The sequence below is a fragment of the Xiphias gladius genome, chromosome 16, assembly GCF_016859285.1.
Source record: "Xiphias gladius isolate SHS-SW01 ecotype Sanya breed wild chromosome 16, ASM1685928v1, whole genome shotgun sequence".
In the NCBI taxonomy this organism is placed as follows: Eukaryota; Metazoa; Chordata; class Actinopteri; order Istiophoriformes; family Xiphiidae; genus Xiphias; species Xiphias gladius.
In genome coordinates this window covers 10,849,720-10,867,834 of record NC_053415.1, presented here as the reverse complement: position 1 = coordinate 10,867,834, position 18,115 = coordinate 10,849,720, and the positions used below count along the sequence as shown (strand labels likewise).

At 38.5% G+C, this 18,115-nt stretch overlaps 1 protein-coding gene across 1 annotated transcript in view; it reads right to left on the bottom strand.

Moving 5' to 3' along the window:
• The window catches only part of LOC120801065 (E3 ubiquitin-protein ligase SH3RF3-like), a 104,863-nt gene that overhangs the window by 38,405 nt on the left and 48,343 nt on the right, over positions 1-18,115 (bottom strand). Inside the window, exon 2 of the mRNA XM_040147578.1 lies at positions 1,572-1,847. Within this exon, the coding sequence (XP_040003512.1) occupies positions 1,572-1,847 (276 nt within the window). The remainder of the gene's footprint in view (positions 1-1,571; positions 1,848-18,115) is intronic.

Here is an 18,115-nt window from a genome sequence, read left to right as displayed (position 1 = left end):
ATTGGTTACTAGGAACCATATAGACGCCATGAAAAAGAGCTTTAGATGGAGGGTCCTCCCTGACTACAGCAAGCAGTGATATTTTATTTTCCCTGATGTGTCACCAGAGATATCTTTCCAATGTGGTGTGGAAGAATTATACTTGAGAAGAATTCTCACTGTGTCTTAAGAGGCTACAGCTGTATCTACATTCAAAAAATGGTATTAGGTTAGAACAGTAATTTCATTGAGTAGTTTTCAGTGGAGTTTTTGAGTCTCATGGTGGTGTAAAAACTGTTTTAGAGACTTTTCTATCTTAACAAAAATAAGCTTTGAGTCTCATGGTGGTGTAAAAACTGTTTTAGAGACTTTTCTATCTTAACGAAAACCAGCTTTGTTATTCTTTGCAACTTCTTGGCATAAAAACGGTAGAGAATTTGAATATGAGTACATACAATATCAATTGCCAGAAGCTTAATCCCAAAAACATTTGTTTCAGTTTTATAAAGAACTTCAGCCAAATCCTCATGTAGACTAGTTGCGATTAGGAAACTTTTGTGGGCAGCAGCTGCTGCTTTATATTATCTCCACCCTTGAAATACCTCATATCAGACTGACTGACTTACAGAGCTGATGACCAATTTCAGCCAGGGAAATCCCTCTCATTTAACAATACACACAATCAAAAGCAGTGTAAATTGTTCAAATAGGGAAGGATAAACCAAAACACACCAGTATAAGAACATCTTCAAAAAATTCCTTAACATGCAAGCTCACACTGGAAACAACTGATACTAGATAGTACTTAGAGTGTATACCTCTTTCAAATACTATCCAACTATCAAGATATGCCAGTCTGATTTTCAGAGTCTCCCATTGATAGCTCCTTTCATGTCTGTGACTGTACCATCAAAGAGAAAGACCTGTTCAGATTTTAGCCCCTGAAAACTATTTTAGCTGACCACAGGACTGTCTAGCTATGCATCAATACCACTACTAGTCAATAACACATATATTACCACCTTACGTCAAAAGATCTGAACTATGTCAGTGAAAAGTAGTAGTATTTCAGCAGCGGTAGCCTTAAGGTTTTAGTTGTTCTGGCTTTGACATCTTACTGCCTTGGATGTGAAGGCCAGTCACATTATTTTATGTACAAAGTAGAAAAAAATGACGTACAAGCAAAAGGTGGAGTTACAGGTGAAAACTGCAGTTCCTATGGGAAGGCACCGCGCAGTACTCAACGGTTGTCATGTGGGCAAAGTAAACACAAGAAATGTACATGCAAGGCATGTACTTTGTACGGTTTTGAAATGGCTCTGGTTTACATTCTTAGAACCAATTTGATGAGTCAGTATTAATAAATTATTAGTGTCCTACAAAGAACCACTCTGGTTTAACACCACAGATAAGTGTTTGCGGCTACTTAGGAATTTATGCTGTTGTAAATTCTGAGTACATCCATCCCTCAAATCTCTCCACTGATTCTTCCACGCAGCCTGTCCACATTTTTATGTTACTATATTTCTTCTGTGTCTGATGTAAAAATAGTGTCCTCAGGAGAGTGTGTGTACAGGGTGTGTGTGTTTTACCTTGCTGAAGGCCAGACAGTCTTTATCCTGGTCTTTGTCTTTGACTTCAAAGTCGTACAGTGCTTTGCCCTGGGGTGGAGTCTGGCTCAGGGGACGTAACAGCTGGATGTAACTAGCAGGCAAGAAACCATGGCAACCGTTGAACTCGCCATGGTACCAGTTGTCATCCACTTTGCGTCGCAGGATGATGATGTCACCCTTGGAAAATTGGAGGTCGCCTGGTTCTTTTCCCTCATAGGAGTAGAGGGCTTTACCGCAAGGCAGTGCTGGGATATTCTGAAAAATATACACAAACATATAAACACTTATTGTACAAGCAAAAGCACTTTTTAATATGTGCATTTGAACAGACATCAAAACAAAGCAATGAACATGTCCTTATGTTCTTTGTGCTGGAGAGGAACAACATTTTGTTCTATAGTGCTGAGTCAAACTTTTTTGCTGGTGGCCTGAAGTGACAGTAAGATTTATGTTTGAATTTTGGCCTGGTTGTTATGAAGATGGTGAAGAGGTTCAGGCATCGCCGTTGAGTCCAGCTTTGTCCAGCTGGAGCCCCGGTTCAACTTGGGGTTCGAGAGCCCTAAGGGGTCCCAAGATGATTGAAATGATAAAAAAGAAACAAAAACATTGCTGTTGCAGAAAATTGTGTATTTTCTTATGACTTTTCTTTAATATAATATAATATAATGATGTTTGTAGCTCTTCAAGCCTCTAATGACACAATCTGAGAAGGAAAAAAAACTCTCATATCCACACCAAAACCATAACCTGTGTGATCAGTGGTCAAAACACAAGCCAAAAAAGGATTAGGAACCTCTTGATTAGAGCACTCACTTGCTGCTGTATTGGAGACACTTTTGTATTTTGCTCCTAAGTTTCAACTTGTTGTTTCCTGTGGGCAGAACAGATTACTTGCCTGTTAAATTAGCTTACACTACAAAAAGACGGTCTCAGTGAGAAAAGGATGTTCTTCTGTACTGCTGCCCCACGTAGTGATTAACATAAAAGGTTAGGTGACAGGTGTATTTTTACATACAAATCTTGCATAGAGCAGCATTAAGTGATTTTGATACCTCTACAGAGAATTAAAAGCATTGCTGTCAAGCTGTGTTGAAATGATGCCAGATAACTACACCTTGCAAACCTTGGGGTTGACAATTTCCTGAGTTAACTGTGAACTACTGTTTCATTATATTCTTCCTATTAAGGAGCTGGAAAGTGTGCCTTCCTGCAATAGCTGGAACAAATTAGGTTAAAGTATGTTACATGACAGTAAAAAATAAATTGTATCTGTTGCATTGTTGTGCCTATTTGTATTGTTCTCTACTCTTTCCATTTTTACATTTGTGGTGCCCCATATTATAAAAATGGTACAAATGAGGCTCCTGCAGTGATCAGTAAATTAAATGGGGGAAAAAACAGCCCAGGGGGCAAAATTGGTTTTGTAACAACTCAAAAGAGTGGAAAATCCAGTATGTTGCCCTGAAGGCAAAATTGTAGAGCAAGGATAGTTGGATATGTGCTCCAAGTTTCATTTAATTCCCCCCAGCAGCATGTGAGATATGACTGGTTATTAAAATGTTTGCCAGGTAACTGCTGCTCCTACCTTGGGCTAAACACGGTAATTTTGAAAATGCCAGAGTAGTGTGATGCATGACTCCCTGGAGTTTCATCCAAATCAGCTCTGTGGTGTCACACCTATCACAAGTTAAGGGCAAACCCATTTACCCTACCCAAACTGATTTCTTACATCATGCTATACTTGCGGCGAAAATGATCAAAATGTTGCATTGAACTCAGTTCATGTTAAAGTTATACCAACCAGAGCGGTGAATGTCCAGTCATAGCTCAGCAACCCTAACTAGCCTTTTACTGTAGGTTATGTGGAGTTTGCCCACATTCATTTTTTTATGGGATACAAGTCAATTACTCGCAGGGCACTGCGGGATTCCCTGTTTTCTATGTCGCTGTCCTCCAGGATTACAGATACAAATAAACACAATGTTTGTTAATGAGCAAGCTATTCACTAGCTTGCGAGCACTGACATGCCCATCGCAACGAGCGAGTAGTGGCGGAGGCGATGTTGCACAATTTGTTCACTACCAGTGGGTCTTCCCCCTTATATATCTCTCTTCTCCACGTTAAAGTGGTGTGCAGGGGGCTGTAGCTATATTTCTCTCAGAGTGTGTTTGCCTGCTCTAACCTAAACTGCTAACACAGCATTTCTGGCTAACTAGCTTACTACTGTACCTACAGAAGTAATTGATAACTACTTATGAGGTCAAAGAGAATATCATTAACTGATGACTATATTAGTTATGGGGTTATGTCCATGTCTACTACATGCATGGATGCACCAATCCGATACTGATATCGGATATCGGTCCAATACTTACTCAAATAGCTGGATTGGGTATCGGTGACAGTAAGGCCGATCTATGGATCTATGCAATTCAATTTTATGTTATTCTATGTTTAATCCCGACCAATTTGTTGCTGAATTAAAAGATTTACACTTAAATTGTAATTCCTGTTAATTACAAGGATTTTTTTTAAACCAAGTCGCTGGTGCACGATTAGTTATTATTTTAATAATAAATAACAATTCAGTAAATTTATATGTATTTTTTGTTATAATTTGTTCTTCAAAGTTAGGAACGTAATGTTCAAGTCAAGCCTGATGTTGTCTTATACATAAAAAGAATGATCGCAGTCTCTTCCACACAGAGAGGCATATGGCTCATTAATCAAACACTGGTATCCAATCAGTACCTGTTATCGGCCAATACCCTAAGCCCAGGTATCAGTATCGGGACTGAAAAAGTCACACTGGTGCATCGCTAACCTCATGGTTCATTAACTGGTAACGATGCTGACTTTTTCCCTGGCACATGAAGCTTTAGCTTCAGTCTTTGAGCATTAAGTGCCTTTTTCACAAGATTCTCCTTTTAAAACGACTCCATTTGAAACATTAAAAAGTCAGCCGAGAGCGCGATTACAACCAGCTCGTGGACCTAATATTAAACAAGTTTGTTAACTTGCTACAGCTGGATGAAATTCTGTTAGCGACAGCTGTGATTTCAGCCAGCAAAACTGATGAGGGTGAAATTTATTCAGGATTGTGAGATTGTGAGGCATTGCAACAGTAACTAAGGTGAGTGGGGTATCAATTAGGATGCAGTCAAAAAAACTGGATCAATTACATCATATTAGATGGACATCAGTCTGAAAATATCTTTTTTTTCTAATTGATTAGCTAATATAGTTTTTTAATCTGACATAACAGCTACATTTCTATATAACCACTGAGATGTAGATTCATCATCACAGTCCGCCTATATTCACATTCTCCACCACACACACAAACAAGCAAACACTGCAGTGTTCAGCAAACACTTAAAATACTGAACATGTTCTTGGAGGAGACAGGTATTAAAATGAAGTTTATCTTAAAGATCAAGGTAAACAAACAGCAGCGCGTAACACAAGAGAGAATGTATAAAAGTAAAATGTCCTTCTTTCTCAGAGAAGGTGTTTACAGTAACACTACCACATACACACACACATACACACACACACACACACACCCACCCTTTCTACACTCTCACATACAGACTGATTCTTCCTAGACGCTACACTGAAAGGAACAGCCTGAGGCGCCACTGCCTGACTGTACTGAGATCTGTGGTGATGCAATAAGAGGAAACACACACATATACACATATGTTCACAAAAACAACAACAACAAAAAACAAAACACAGCACCACTGCTGCTTTTACTATTAATATTGCTAATATAAACTATTTACTACAATAATAAATGAAATTGCAACTTCTGAGTTCTGTTCCAGCAGTAAGAAAGCCTCTTTCAAAATCCAAATGACGTGTGTAACTACGCTAATAACCGAAAATAAAGCCTTGGGAGAGAGCCTTTCTCTACAGTTGTGATTTTTGCATGGGAGCTGTAGTGTTTCGATGCTCACAAAGTAATTGCTGTTTAACTTTGTTAAAATCATGAATTTATCATGAATTTAACATCAAACAGTAAACATCAAGAACACAATTTTTTTTTTTTTTTTCAGAAAGACCAGTTATAGAAATGCTGAGATTGCACTGAGTTACAGAAGTTAGTGGAACAGAGGCTGACCTGGACAAGACATCACGACTTCGGCTCTCTATAAAACACTGTGATGTTAACAAATTTGTATTATACTAAAGGTCTCTGGCGATTGATTGGCAGAGAGCAAGCAGTACAAAGTCTGCCATGTATGTTCTTGTATTTGGATATGAAGGCGTGCGCCCCCGACAGAGAGTATGTGTGTACCTGAGTGGTATTTGTGGACATTGAACATGAAACAAACTGTAACCATTACACTTCTAAGATGAGACAGGGAGAAAGAGAGAGAGAGAAAAAAAACAGTGGTTGGAGGAGAAAGTAAAGAGGCGAGAGAGGATGAGAGGAGTTAAATGGAGAACAAAAAGAAAAGAAAGGAGAAGGAAAAACAGGTGAAAGACAGGAGAAGAGGAGGAAAAGAATAAGACAATATACTGCAGAGGAGAGGGAAACAGAGAGACAGACAAGAGAGAGGCAAACTTGAGATTGTACAGTCTGCAGTTCAATCCCTGGCTTACCCATCTAAAAAAAAATACATTTATATACTACTACTACTTGTGATAAGAAATGTAATTGCTGCTCAATTATATTCAAAGGTAACATTTTTTGTGAATGAAGAAAGTGCTACATTTTTGTACCATACAGGGAGCGATTGGAAGTGATCATTCTGAACTGTGGCCCAACTTGACTCCCACCTGTGGTTTGATGCAACAAAATCACTTTGGATAATATTAGGAAAAGATTTTGGTTCCAGTTAAATGTCAGTAAAGTAAACCATGACCATGGTCTTTCCCTAATCTTAACCATGTGCTGTAGGTGCTAGACATAACCATGGAAAATGTTATATATATGAGCAGCAACCCTAACTCCCTCTATTGCACTACTAAGGTCCCTTGAATGAGGCCATCAGCAGCAGCGGCTCCACTTGAGCAGCTGGAGGTTGAAAGCCCCGCCAAAAAGAAACGGTGACTTCCTGAAGGCTGCTGGTGGCTGTTGCCATGGGAGCTGCTGCAGTTTACTGCTCGATGCTGGGAAGAGGGAGGTCGCCGCGCTCTCTCTTCTGAGGGGCATCGCCTAAAACCTGGGACAGGCTGCTGTCTCGCTCTTCTCTGAGCCTTGGGCAGGTGGGTCCAGCTGCAAATCTGAGGCATATATTTTAAAATTGGAAAGATCCCACATGAATCTAAACAATGGCCAATTCTGTTGTTTGTTCTGTTTTTCTAGTTATTCCTTGGGATTAATGTGTACCAATACTGGTATAACTCACCACCACATTAACTATATGCTGGAGCTAATAAGAATCAGATGCCTTCAGCCTTCAAGTTGCAAATGGAAACATTTTTCCTCTTGGTTAAAATGTGAATTATTGCTACATAAGACACAGGCAAGAGATGACATACTGCCACTTTAGCGGAGTGTTGGCTCTTCAAATATAAACGAAAAACTACTAAAAACTATAAACTAAGACTTAAAAGATCTGCTGAAATGATGAATACACAATTTGGTAGAGCCTGCACCTTTTCTTCTTCCCTTTCACCTCATATTAACTTTTCATTCACCCTCACACTTTTCTTCTATGCCTCTTTTGTTCTACTTGCTGAGCTACTTGTGTGACTGTGGCAGTATTGGCGCTTTGTTTAGTATCTTCACAGCACTGTAACAACCCTTTCAGACATGCATTTTACTGCATAAATGTTCTGGCAAATTTACTTGTTGGCATCATGTTTGAGAAGGACCTTGAGTCACTGTAAAAATCGTTCTAACAATTTGCTGGGACGTGGAAACATTTCTGTAACTCTTTATGGCCCGAGTGAGAACATACAGTAAAGCACCAACATTAACAGATATTGCACACACAAGGTTATAATGGTCTAAATATTTAAATATCTAAATGCTGAACTAAAGGTTACTGTATATATGTGCATACCGTGCCACCTTTTTAGGACAGCAGTGTAATAAATTTAACATCTAATTATCATTTAAATGCACAGAGATATAAAATCCATTAGAGAAACCATTTTATAAATGAAATACTCTGAATAAAGCGATTCCAGCTGCAATTTTGTAGAGGAGATATATTTAAAGCTGTCTTATCCTTGATTTTTTATTTATTTTTTTATTTTTTTTTGCAAAGCAGGGTAAAAAAATCTTATTGGAAATCCATCATAGAAAATTGCATTCTACAAACACAACATGCCCAAAGCTTTCATATTTAATTTAACTTTTTACAGCATGACAAACCAGGAAAATTGCTTTACCTACAGAATCAACAGCAAGCAAGTATATTCGGAATAAAATGAAACTTATCTATGATGTCTTGTTAAATTTTAACTGTGGTTTCCCAGGTGCTATCTGTCAGGCTGTGTCACATAGGCAACTGTCATAAATGAATGATTAAACTGAGGAGACATGTAGGGTTGCTGAAGCAATAATCAGCCATTTGCCATGAAGTTTTAAATCCATCACTGAAGCAGCCTGTGAGATAAATGAAAACACTCTCCTTTGTCGGTGCCATAACTTTCAAATTCACCAGTGCTTTCCTGTTTTCTGTTGCTGCCGCCACAGTGAGAAGAGAAACCAATCTCTCCAGAGCAGTCATTTCATGTGTGAAAAGAGAGTTGTGTGAATGACAAAAACCAAGGCAGGGCTGTGAAAAGGGATTTTTTTAGTGTTGTACCTGTCAGCGGCACAATATTATCATCACCCACGACACACACACACACACACACACACACATAGACACACAAACACACACACTTATCCACCCCTGTGGTGCAGTAATTAGTGTTTGTGGATTCCCATAATGGACAGAAGGTGCACGCGAGAGAGTGTATGTCTACTGCCCTTAGGGACATACACACACAAACAAGTCCCTCCATCACCCACCACTGAGACTCCCATCTGTTAAGGGTCTCTCAGTGTGTGTGTCTGCTGCAGCCAGGAGGTACAGCGAGGTGACTTGTCCTACATGGGACTGACTGCTCCATTAAACAAGGCCCCTATGAGACACACAAACATGTACACGGGGGCTGACCCAGCACAGTCCATGGTTTGGATAGATGGTGGAAATGCACCTTTTGAAGGGAGATGTTAATGGTAAAGCTAGGTATTTGAAATTTTTCAATACTACTAACAATGAATTAAAACTAGAAACCATACAAGGACTTTGCCCAACTAAAAGGCAGAATAAAATTGGCCAAATTATGATTCAAATAAGGAATTATTTGATTAAATGAGTAAAGTCAGTTTAAGCACCCATTGCCAACCTTCAGTGCATTTTCGTTTGGTGCTAAAAATGTTTAGATGTTTGATACCCAACCCTGTTTATCGCTCCACAAATTGCTGTTTTTTGTTTTTTCTACTTGGTATATTTGTTTCTGTCGCTATGCTCCAAAAACTACATAAATTCATTCTTAATATATCTTTAATTTCATACCAAGCTTGCACACTGTCACGACACAACCACCATTTACCAGGGAATTCCATTATCAAATCAGCCTAAAGTAAAAATTAGAAGCATTGACTGTATGTTCTCATCTTGAGCTATAATTAATACTGTGGCATAATCTGTCATGTTGTTCTTTCAGAACACCTAAAATGCCAGCACTTTTAAATGGTTTCTGTTGTGCTATACAATACTATACTATATGTGTGTGTCTGTGACAGCGAGCTGTCTATGTCATTATGAGCTGAAACACATAGCACAGGTGTTTTTCTGATGCTTGGGCATAACTATTAAAAACGACTAGAGCTGAAACAATTTGTGGAGTAATTCATTTTTCGAGTGATGGAAAAATCCTCAGCAACTACTTTGATAATTGATTCATCACTTCAGTCATTTTCCCAGCAAAAATAAGGAAAGTAACTGCAGATTTCACCCACTCAAAAGTGCTTTTCTTTGTCATATATCACTTTAAACTGAATATTTGTAGGATTGGTTGCACAAAATAAGACATTTGAAGATGTGACCTTTAGCTCAGTGAAATTTTTTGACAATTGTTTGATGATTCATAGACTAAATGATTAATTGATCAATTGAAACAGTAATCAGCATATTTATCAATAATAAAAATAATGGTTAGTTGCAGCCCTAAAGACAACGGCATCCCAATGACTTTATATGGACTAAGAGAGGAGAAAAATAGAGATAAAAATTTAATTTGTTTTCTGCTTCTTGAACATATGCAACATACAAACACACACGCGCGCACACACACACACACACACAGAGCTTGTGAAAGCGCACACTGTGTTTTTGGACACATAAGAAGATTACACAATTTTCAGGCACATATGCATGCACACACAAACGCACACATGCACGCACACACCCTTACAATAGGATTAAAGTCTGTATGCGACTCACACTCACACTGAGCTTATTAAATCAATAATTAACAGCCACTCTCAGCTTTACGTACGTGAGAGTCAACAGGAAGCAGTTCCACCTGCTGGAACAATACGCTGCAACACCCACCACTCTTACCACTGTCAGTCTATAGTGACACCTCTTATTATATGTATTCATCGATTATCTCAGACTGGCAAAAGATTCAGAAAAGCCCAGAGTACATGTGCATTACTGGTCTTGACTTTTAAAGTGATGCCATGAGTAATGTTGCACCAGTATGAGCTACTGAAGGGAATACTGATATTTTGTAGACTGAAAGCTTTTTTCACGTTTGCTTTCATTTTCATTATTTTTGGGGTGGAACAGCCTCTGACGCATATATCACACTTTGACTGTTCAAAACTGAAGCACGTTTTGAAGCAGTTAGGTTGACACACTGAGACCATGCTGATAGCTACATCATGAAAGGCATCAAGTGACATAAGAGTGTTAGGTTGAAGACACGTAAGACTGAAAAGCCTAATCTATTAAAAAAAATATTTCCCATGTAAAATATGATACAAAAAATTGCTTTGTCACTGTAACAACTGCCACATAGAGTCAGTTTTATGTATCACTACAAAGTCAGACAAATTCCACTTTAAGATAAAGAATAAAGGACTGGTCTGAAACTGGACTGAAAATCCCAAATTAGCCAACTATGTATTATACAGTCGCATATAAAAAAGCCACTTTGTGCATAATATAAGGTGGCAGCTGTCAAGTAGAGTAATTTCTTCTGAATGAACCATTTACAGATGTGGTTCATATAAATACTCTTTCAAACAGTGTACAGTGGCCTACCCTCTCTTATTTTAGTAACTTTATTTTTTTATTCCACTGAGAAAAAAAAATAATAATAATTTAAAAAAAAAAAAAAAAAAAAATATATATATATATATAACGAGTCACCTGGTTAATTTTGCATAGCATCTTAAATTAAGTAAAGCACTTAACTGCATCTACATATTCATGGACACTTGAGGATTCTTTCAATTATTGTATCTCAATTTGAAAAAATTATCTTGAACAAATAACTATTACATTATAATTAATAATACATCATTAGTTCTAATACAGACATAAATTCAACTTGAAAATGCCCTCCCTAGCAGAGACAAATGCTAGTGTTGCACTGCACTTTGGGAAGAGTTTATAATGTCACACATGAGAGCTGCAATCTTTATGCAGTTACTGTAGCTGCTGCATTTCCCCTCTACCACATTATAAAGACAAAGGCTTTGATGTGTGGATTTTATTTACCTCATATTAATTGATGACAGTAATTGTAGCCCACACACTGGAATATGTTAATATGGCTCTACCAAGGGAAGGACACATTCTTTCACAACCAGGTTAAAGATTATAGAAGAAAACTGTGGTCTTAGTGTTGGTCCATTCACTTATTTTATGTTACAAATTTTAGGCTACTAACATACTGTGGGCTATTGTGCCAAGTTATCTGGCAACAAAAGCTAAGAAGCTGCTATTTTTAGCCACACTGGCATTCTGTCGGTCTATTCACCACTTAGGACCAGACTGAAATATCTCAACAACGATGCATTGCCATGAAATTTTATACAGCTATCCATGGTGCCAAGAGTATGAATCCTACTGAGTCTTCCTCTGAAGCCACCATGAGGTTGAGATGTGTGGTTTTGACTGGAATGTCTGAACAACTGTTGGTTGGACTGCCAGTACTTTTTGTACACACATTCATATTCCCCTAGATGGTGAACATGGTAAACAGTATACCTGCTAAACATCAGCAGCATTGTTACGGAACGGATGTTAGCATGCTGCCATTAGAATTCAGCTCAAAGTACCACTGTGCCCAAGTACAATATCAGTAGTCATCAATAGCCATCATGTGTATTAGGTTAATTATACCCACTGCATACAGTTTAGCTACAGAATATAAAATCTAAACTTGGCCTGAGAATATCATCATAAACTGTATGTGACTTCACCCATAGCAAACCTGGAATTTTCTGAGACATGAGTTTTCTGTTCTGCTAATTATCATTTAGAGCCCGAGGCCCTTAGCTAAAAAACCTGACGACTTCTGATATGACAGCAGTAACTGATTTAGGAGAGCTGCTCTATCCTATGTACAACCAGTAGAGACGTAACTACGACTACTGGATTCCCCTATGTGCCTTTTTCACACTTCCACCAAACACTGGACATTATGTTGCCCTCAGTCACTCTAGCTCCTCCAATGGTCTCAAGAGCATGTGCCTGGACCAGCGGTTGCATTTATACAAGAGTGAACAGGTTCCACGAGATGAGGAAATCTGCATAAGCTCAACCATCTGCACACTAACCTACGACAACAATAGATGATTAAATAAACGGCTCTAGTGAACACTGATATGCATATAAATCTCTGTATAAGTGTAAATCTATTTATTTATTTGTAAGGAAGAATGGAAAATACTATGAGTCAAAAGGAGAAACTTCATGGAGTGTGAACTTGAGGTGGCTGTTGTTGAGGTTGAAGCTATATTGGAGGAAATCCAGGCTTTATTGTTTGGTGGTCAGAGCACTACTGTGACCAATAAGAGAAAATTTGTTGAGAGGTAACAAATAACTCCTGCAGTAAAAACTACTGACTCAAAAAGACCATCCTTCCTTTTTTCTTATGTTCCTTTTGTTTGAAAGCACGCAGTGGGGTTATGTTTTATTCGTAACCCCTTTGTCCTTTGTTTATGTCTCTGTTATCTCTTTCAAGTCACTATTTCATATACAGTTGTTTTTCTTATTAACAAATCAAGAAAAAAGAGAGAGAGAGGGAGCTGAGGTATTATGGAAATCAGGATGAGGTGTTTAGATATCAAAATTGACACCAAGAAGCATGATGTTGTGTATTGGAAATCTGTGCTGTAGTTTCCTCTGACGGGGATCAGCAGTCAAGGGAGCTCCTTGCCGTTAATAAGCGTCTTACTTCCATAACTGAAAATGTCCTCATCACTGCTGTTCTTCAGAGGGAAGGGGGCACAGATCTGATGGTGGAGGTAGCTGCTGCAGTCAACCAGATATACAGGCTGTTCCCTGAGCGTCAAGCATGCACTCTATTACACATTTCATAGGTTATTTCCTAATGTACACGTCTTCTGAGACAAACATTGTTTAGGCCTGGACGTTCAATGTAACAGGATATAACCTCGTAAAAAGACAATTTTATATTGAGCATAATCAACTACCTTTGAACATTAGTCTTAATTTCACTACTTTGGCGCCGACAACACATCTATTTCAATCAATATAGACTTGTGCTTTATATGCTAACTGTGGTCATTGTGGTCAATGGTCATTGTAGGCTTCAAGTCTATAGTCTTCCATTTTACAATTGTAACTTGTAACAAAAGGCACTTGTCTGGGCAACGGGCACCAACTGCAAAATTACTTTGATGGGCAGATTGGATCAACCTTTGACCAAGTGACTTAAAGTATAATTGGCACTAGCATCAGCAATGATTCTTGCGCATGACTGACTAAAAGTAACACTCACTGGCCTGTCTCTCAGGTCTACTTCTAGTTAAGTAGATGTTCATGCAGTTTAGGATATAAGACGCACCGAAGTTAAAATACATTGCTGCTCTTTGTCGTCTTTATCTAAGGCTGATTAGCTCTTACAGCTGCTGGGCTAAATTCATTCCCAGAAGATGTTTTTGAGACTGAAATCTCACACTTAAAATGGAGTGCACAAAACTTGGACTAGTTTTGCAAGGCTGGTGAATTCCCACTGTCTCCAAAATCCTCATGTACTTTGTTCAAATACATGCCAATTTTGTTTTGATGAGTTAACATGCCCTAATTTTTTGAATTAAGGCAAGGGGCGCGAAGAAAATACAAATACACCTTTGCCACTGATGGCGTGCCGGTGCATTTTTGGCCTTTTTGTTGTCAAAGGTGCCTGGTGCACCTGTGGCACTTTTGCATACAGACATGTTGGATTATAATGAATAAATTATTATGCTGTGCTTGCTAGATGGGTGTGTTAGCACAAATCATGATTAATCACATCGAATACTTCCATCCCCTTTAAAAGCAGTGCTTGTCCTGCCAGGACACACTGACAGGTTAGGATCCCAGTGCTAATGTTCTGGTATGGGATGTTCAGAGTTGCAAGTAAGAACATACATGTATAACATCTCAATATGCTGCCAATGACACGTTAAAGTTGAATTGTTTTCTGTAAGTAAAACTGCACAATTGTATTTGGTATCCTTGTCATATACTGGTTAAATACCACTGTAGTGCCATAAATAAAAATAAAAGCACAATCAAAAAACTCTAAAATGGTTTAGTGTTCTGACATGCAGAACGTAGGAAGGTACCAAAATACCAAACTAATGGAGATGAAGAGAGAACCTCAGTGAGCCTCACTGGCTTCATCCTGTGCACCTATACAACAATAGAGCCCAGTACATTATCTGTCACAGGAGTTGCATACAAATCACTGGGGCTCCCGTTAGTGCCTTCATAGTGTTTATAAATGAAGCCACACGTTCATTAACATGTAGACAGTTTTTCAACATGTGCACAAATGAAAACAGAAGCAGAGCTGAAACCAACTACAATACACCCACAAAGTGCTACCACACAGCTGTACCCTGGCATAGATTGGAGTATGTTGCTCAACTCGGAAAAGTTTATTTCACTACAACATTAAATAAACAATTGAATAACATTTAAGCAATAATAAAACAGAAGAGAAATTAGTATTTGAATTTCAATACACTGCATGGGTATTACCGTAATGTATATAGTCTGTTCGGCACTGACACTACATTTTTGAGGTTTCACTTCAAAGGAAGCATTTGCATACTGGGTAGAGGATGTGGAGGAGTTTCAGGTTAAGTGAGCTTTGAAGGAAATCAGGAATTAAAGGGACTAAATGGTCTTGTTTGGCGCACCGCGACACATCTCGTATCCTGGAGTCACTCATCTGTCAACTCCATTGCTCGGCAACACTAATATTCCCACACTAAGCCAGTGTGTATGTGTATGTGGTGTGTGTGAAGGATGGTACATGGGACAGGATGTTCCACTCTGCTCATGTCCCCATCCATTTTTCCAGCACCAAACTATTCTCGGTCCCCTGTAGTAAATCTGTTTGCCTCCCTACAGACACACACACTCTCTCTCTTTAACTGTGATTACTCTGCTTGCTCTTCTCTTGCTCACCCGTCCTTGGAGGGGCACTGGGCCATTACAATTTTTTTCCTGATTGCGTGTGTGTGTGAGTGTGTGTGTGTGCGTGTGTGTGTGTGTGTGCCTGTGTGTGTGTGAGAGAGAGAAAGAGAGAGAGTCTATGTGTGGGTCCTAATAGCATAGTAAATCTGCAGAGGTCTTTTTCCACTCTGCTGTGAGAGCGGCATTCTATCATGCAGTGCTGTTTTATTGGAGCAGACACTCAAGTACAACACAAACACACACATTCATGCACAGATAGAAAGGTATTACCTGTATGTTAAGATTATGTTAATTTGTAGACAAAAACTTAAAATTAAGATCCACATCCACGCCCAGACACACACACACACACACACACAAAAAAAAGTAAATTATATGCCATATTCAATTAAAATACAAAATGTAAAACAAATTCTGTCAACATGAAAACACAACCATGCAAACGTCAGCACACACACACACACACACACACACACACACACACACACACACACACACACACACACACACACACACACACAAACACACGCACACACACACACACGTTTGTATTTCTGTCTTTGAGAGGAACCTCATTGACATAATGTATTTCCTAGCCCATTACCCTAACCTAAACCTAATTGTAACCCTAACCCTAAAACCAACCCTCAAACAAGCCTTTAAAGGTCTGTCAGGGAGTGAGGACCGGCCAAAATGTCCTCACTTTCCAAAACTGTCCTCACTCTGATGGTCTAAAACTCAAACAGGTCCTCACAATGTATAGCCATACAAGTACACACACACACACACACACACACACACACACACACACACACACACACACACACACACACAGGCTGTCTGGCTGTAATTCAGTGCACTATTGATTCACTTTCCATCTATAATTCATGATACAACACACACCTCAGGTTAAGTGGAGAGACACACACAGACTGGCATTTTCTGAGAAGTAGGAAGACGAGAAACACAACACCACTCACTCTGTATAAACTTAGACTCCACTGAAACACACACACAAACACACATACACGCACTCCAGGAGTTCATTCATCTCAACCTTGTCCTCACCTCTTCATCACTTCCTCGTTCCTCCTCCTCCATGTCTCCTCTTTTTCTTCACTCTTTCAGCATATATCTCCAATTTAGCTGAGGTGCCACACCTCCTCTCCTCTCACTCATCCCCATCAAATATACATTCATACATATAAATATGAATATGAATATAAATATCAATTTATATACATATAATTTTATTATAACTTTTATATACATTATATTTAAATGTGTACAAGTATATAGTAATTTGTCCGGTAGTTGTCAAGATACCTGACTCAGGCGCAAATAGACTCAACAAAATATGCTGAAATGACCATGGTAAGGCTTAGAAATAAAGACAGACAAAATGGAGGAGACAGAATGACATCAAGGAGAAGATAAACAGTTAAAATAGAAATTACCAATATACTCTATAGTGTATAAGCATGAAATAATACAAAAGTTCTCCCCTAGTTTTTTTCCTGATGAAACAAGGGGCCCTGCAGGGATTTACTTACTACTTCAGAGGTGCAGTAAGAGCCAACAACTTAATAACTGCTACTCAGTAAAAATCGCTCACAGTTTCACATATCAGCCCACATACAAACACACGTGCACACTCTTTCTCTTTTAGTACCGTGTTTCCAAAGCCACATCACTGTGTGTTTGTTTTGTTTAAATTACTGAAGCAGCATAAGCACTAAACTAAGGAATCAGTGTAAATCGTGTGTGTTGTTGCTCTAGCTGACTTGTTCTCAGTGGCAAAGTTTTAGCAAGTGTCAGCTTGTTGTTGTGTTCTTTTACACACTGAGCATGTTTGTAGGAATGTGTGCCTATGTACTCTATTAGGGGTGGGACAAATACACATGTGGTACTTCCTTTTAGGGTACCTTTTTGTGATACCTCACCAGGTATCAAATCCTTCACACCGTCTGAATACAGACCAAAATGTGCCGCTGATTAATGAAGCCTGTGAAGTACTGAAGGTTGGTCAGACTCTTGGTCTCGTTAATTATTCAAAAAAAGATTAACAAATGCCCAAAATCAGATTTACACTCACAACAACGGGTTGTGCATTCAAACATAGAAATTTAGTTTGCTGAGCACAAACTAAATTCAATTAATGTGGTATGTTATTTTCACTTCATGAAACATCTTTCCATATCAGTAAGTTTAACAAAATATTTAAATAATTAATGCAGTATTTTTATTCCATTTATTTATTTATTTTTTTGTCAGCTGTCTCTTATGCAGCATTATAAGATTAAATTTCAACGTAGGCATTGTATGATTCTATTTATTAGTCATTTTAATAGTGCGCTCCATCAACATCATCCAACCCACCAAGCAAAATTTGCCACAGGGGCTTTGACCTAATCAACGCAATGTCGCTCCAAAGATACAAGATACATGTAGGTTCTGACCAGTAGTTATTGTACCCTATCTACGACCCTGCTCTGTCTGATAATGGATGCCAATTTGGTTCACAACCTACGTTATGGAAAAGGCTACAAAAGCTAGCGGATTTGGTTCCTCGGGGGATGGTCCCTGCACAGTCTCTGGTCATTTTCGTCAACATTTATCCTTGTTCAATAATTTCCTGTCTTTTTATTGTTATAGTTAGGTCGATTATTTATGTGTTGTTGCTGTTAAAGCCTATTTGTACATAAATGTGAATAAATTTAAGGTGGACTTGATCACATTTTAGTCACTAAATTTTAGATCCTTCCTGCCCTGATCTTCATTGAGACCAATAGCAATTTTTTATTTATTATCATAATTGTCTGTTATGATTAGGTGGT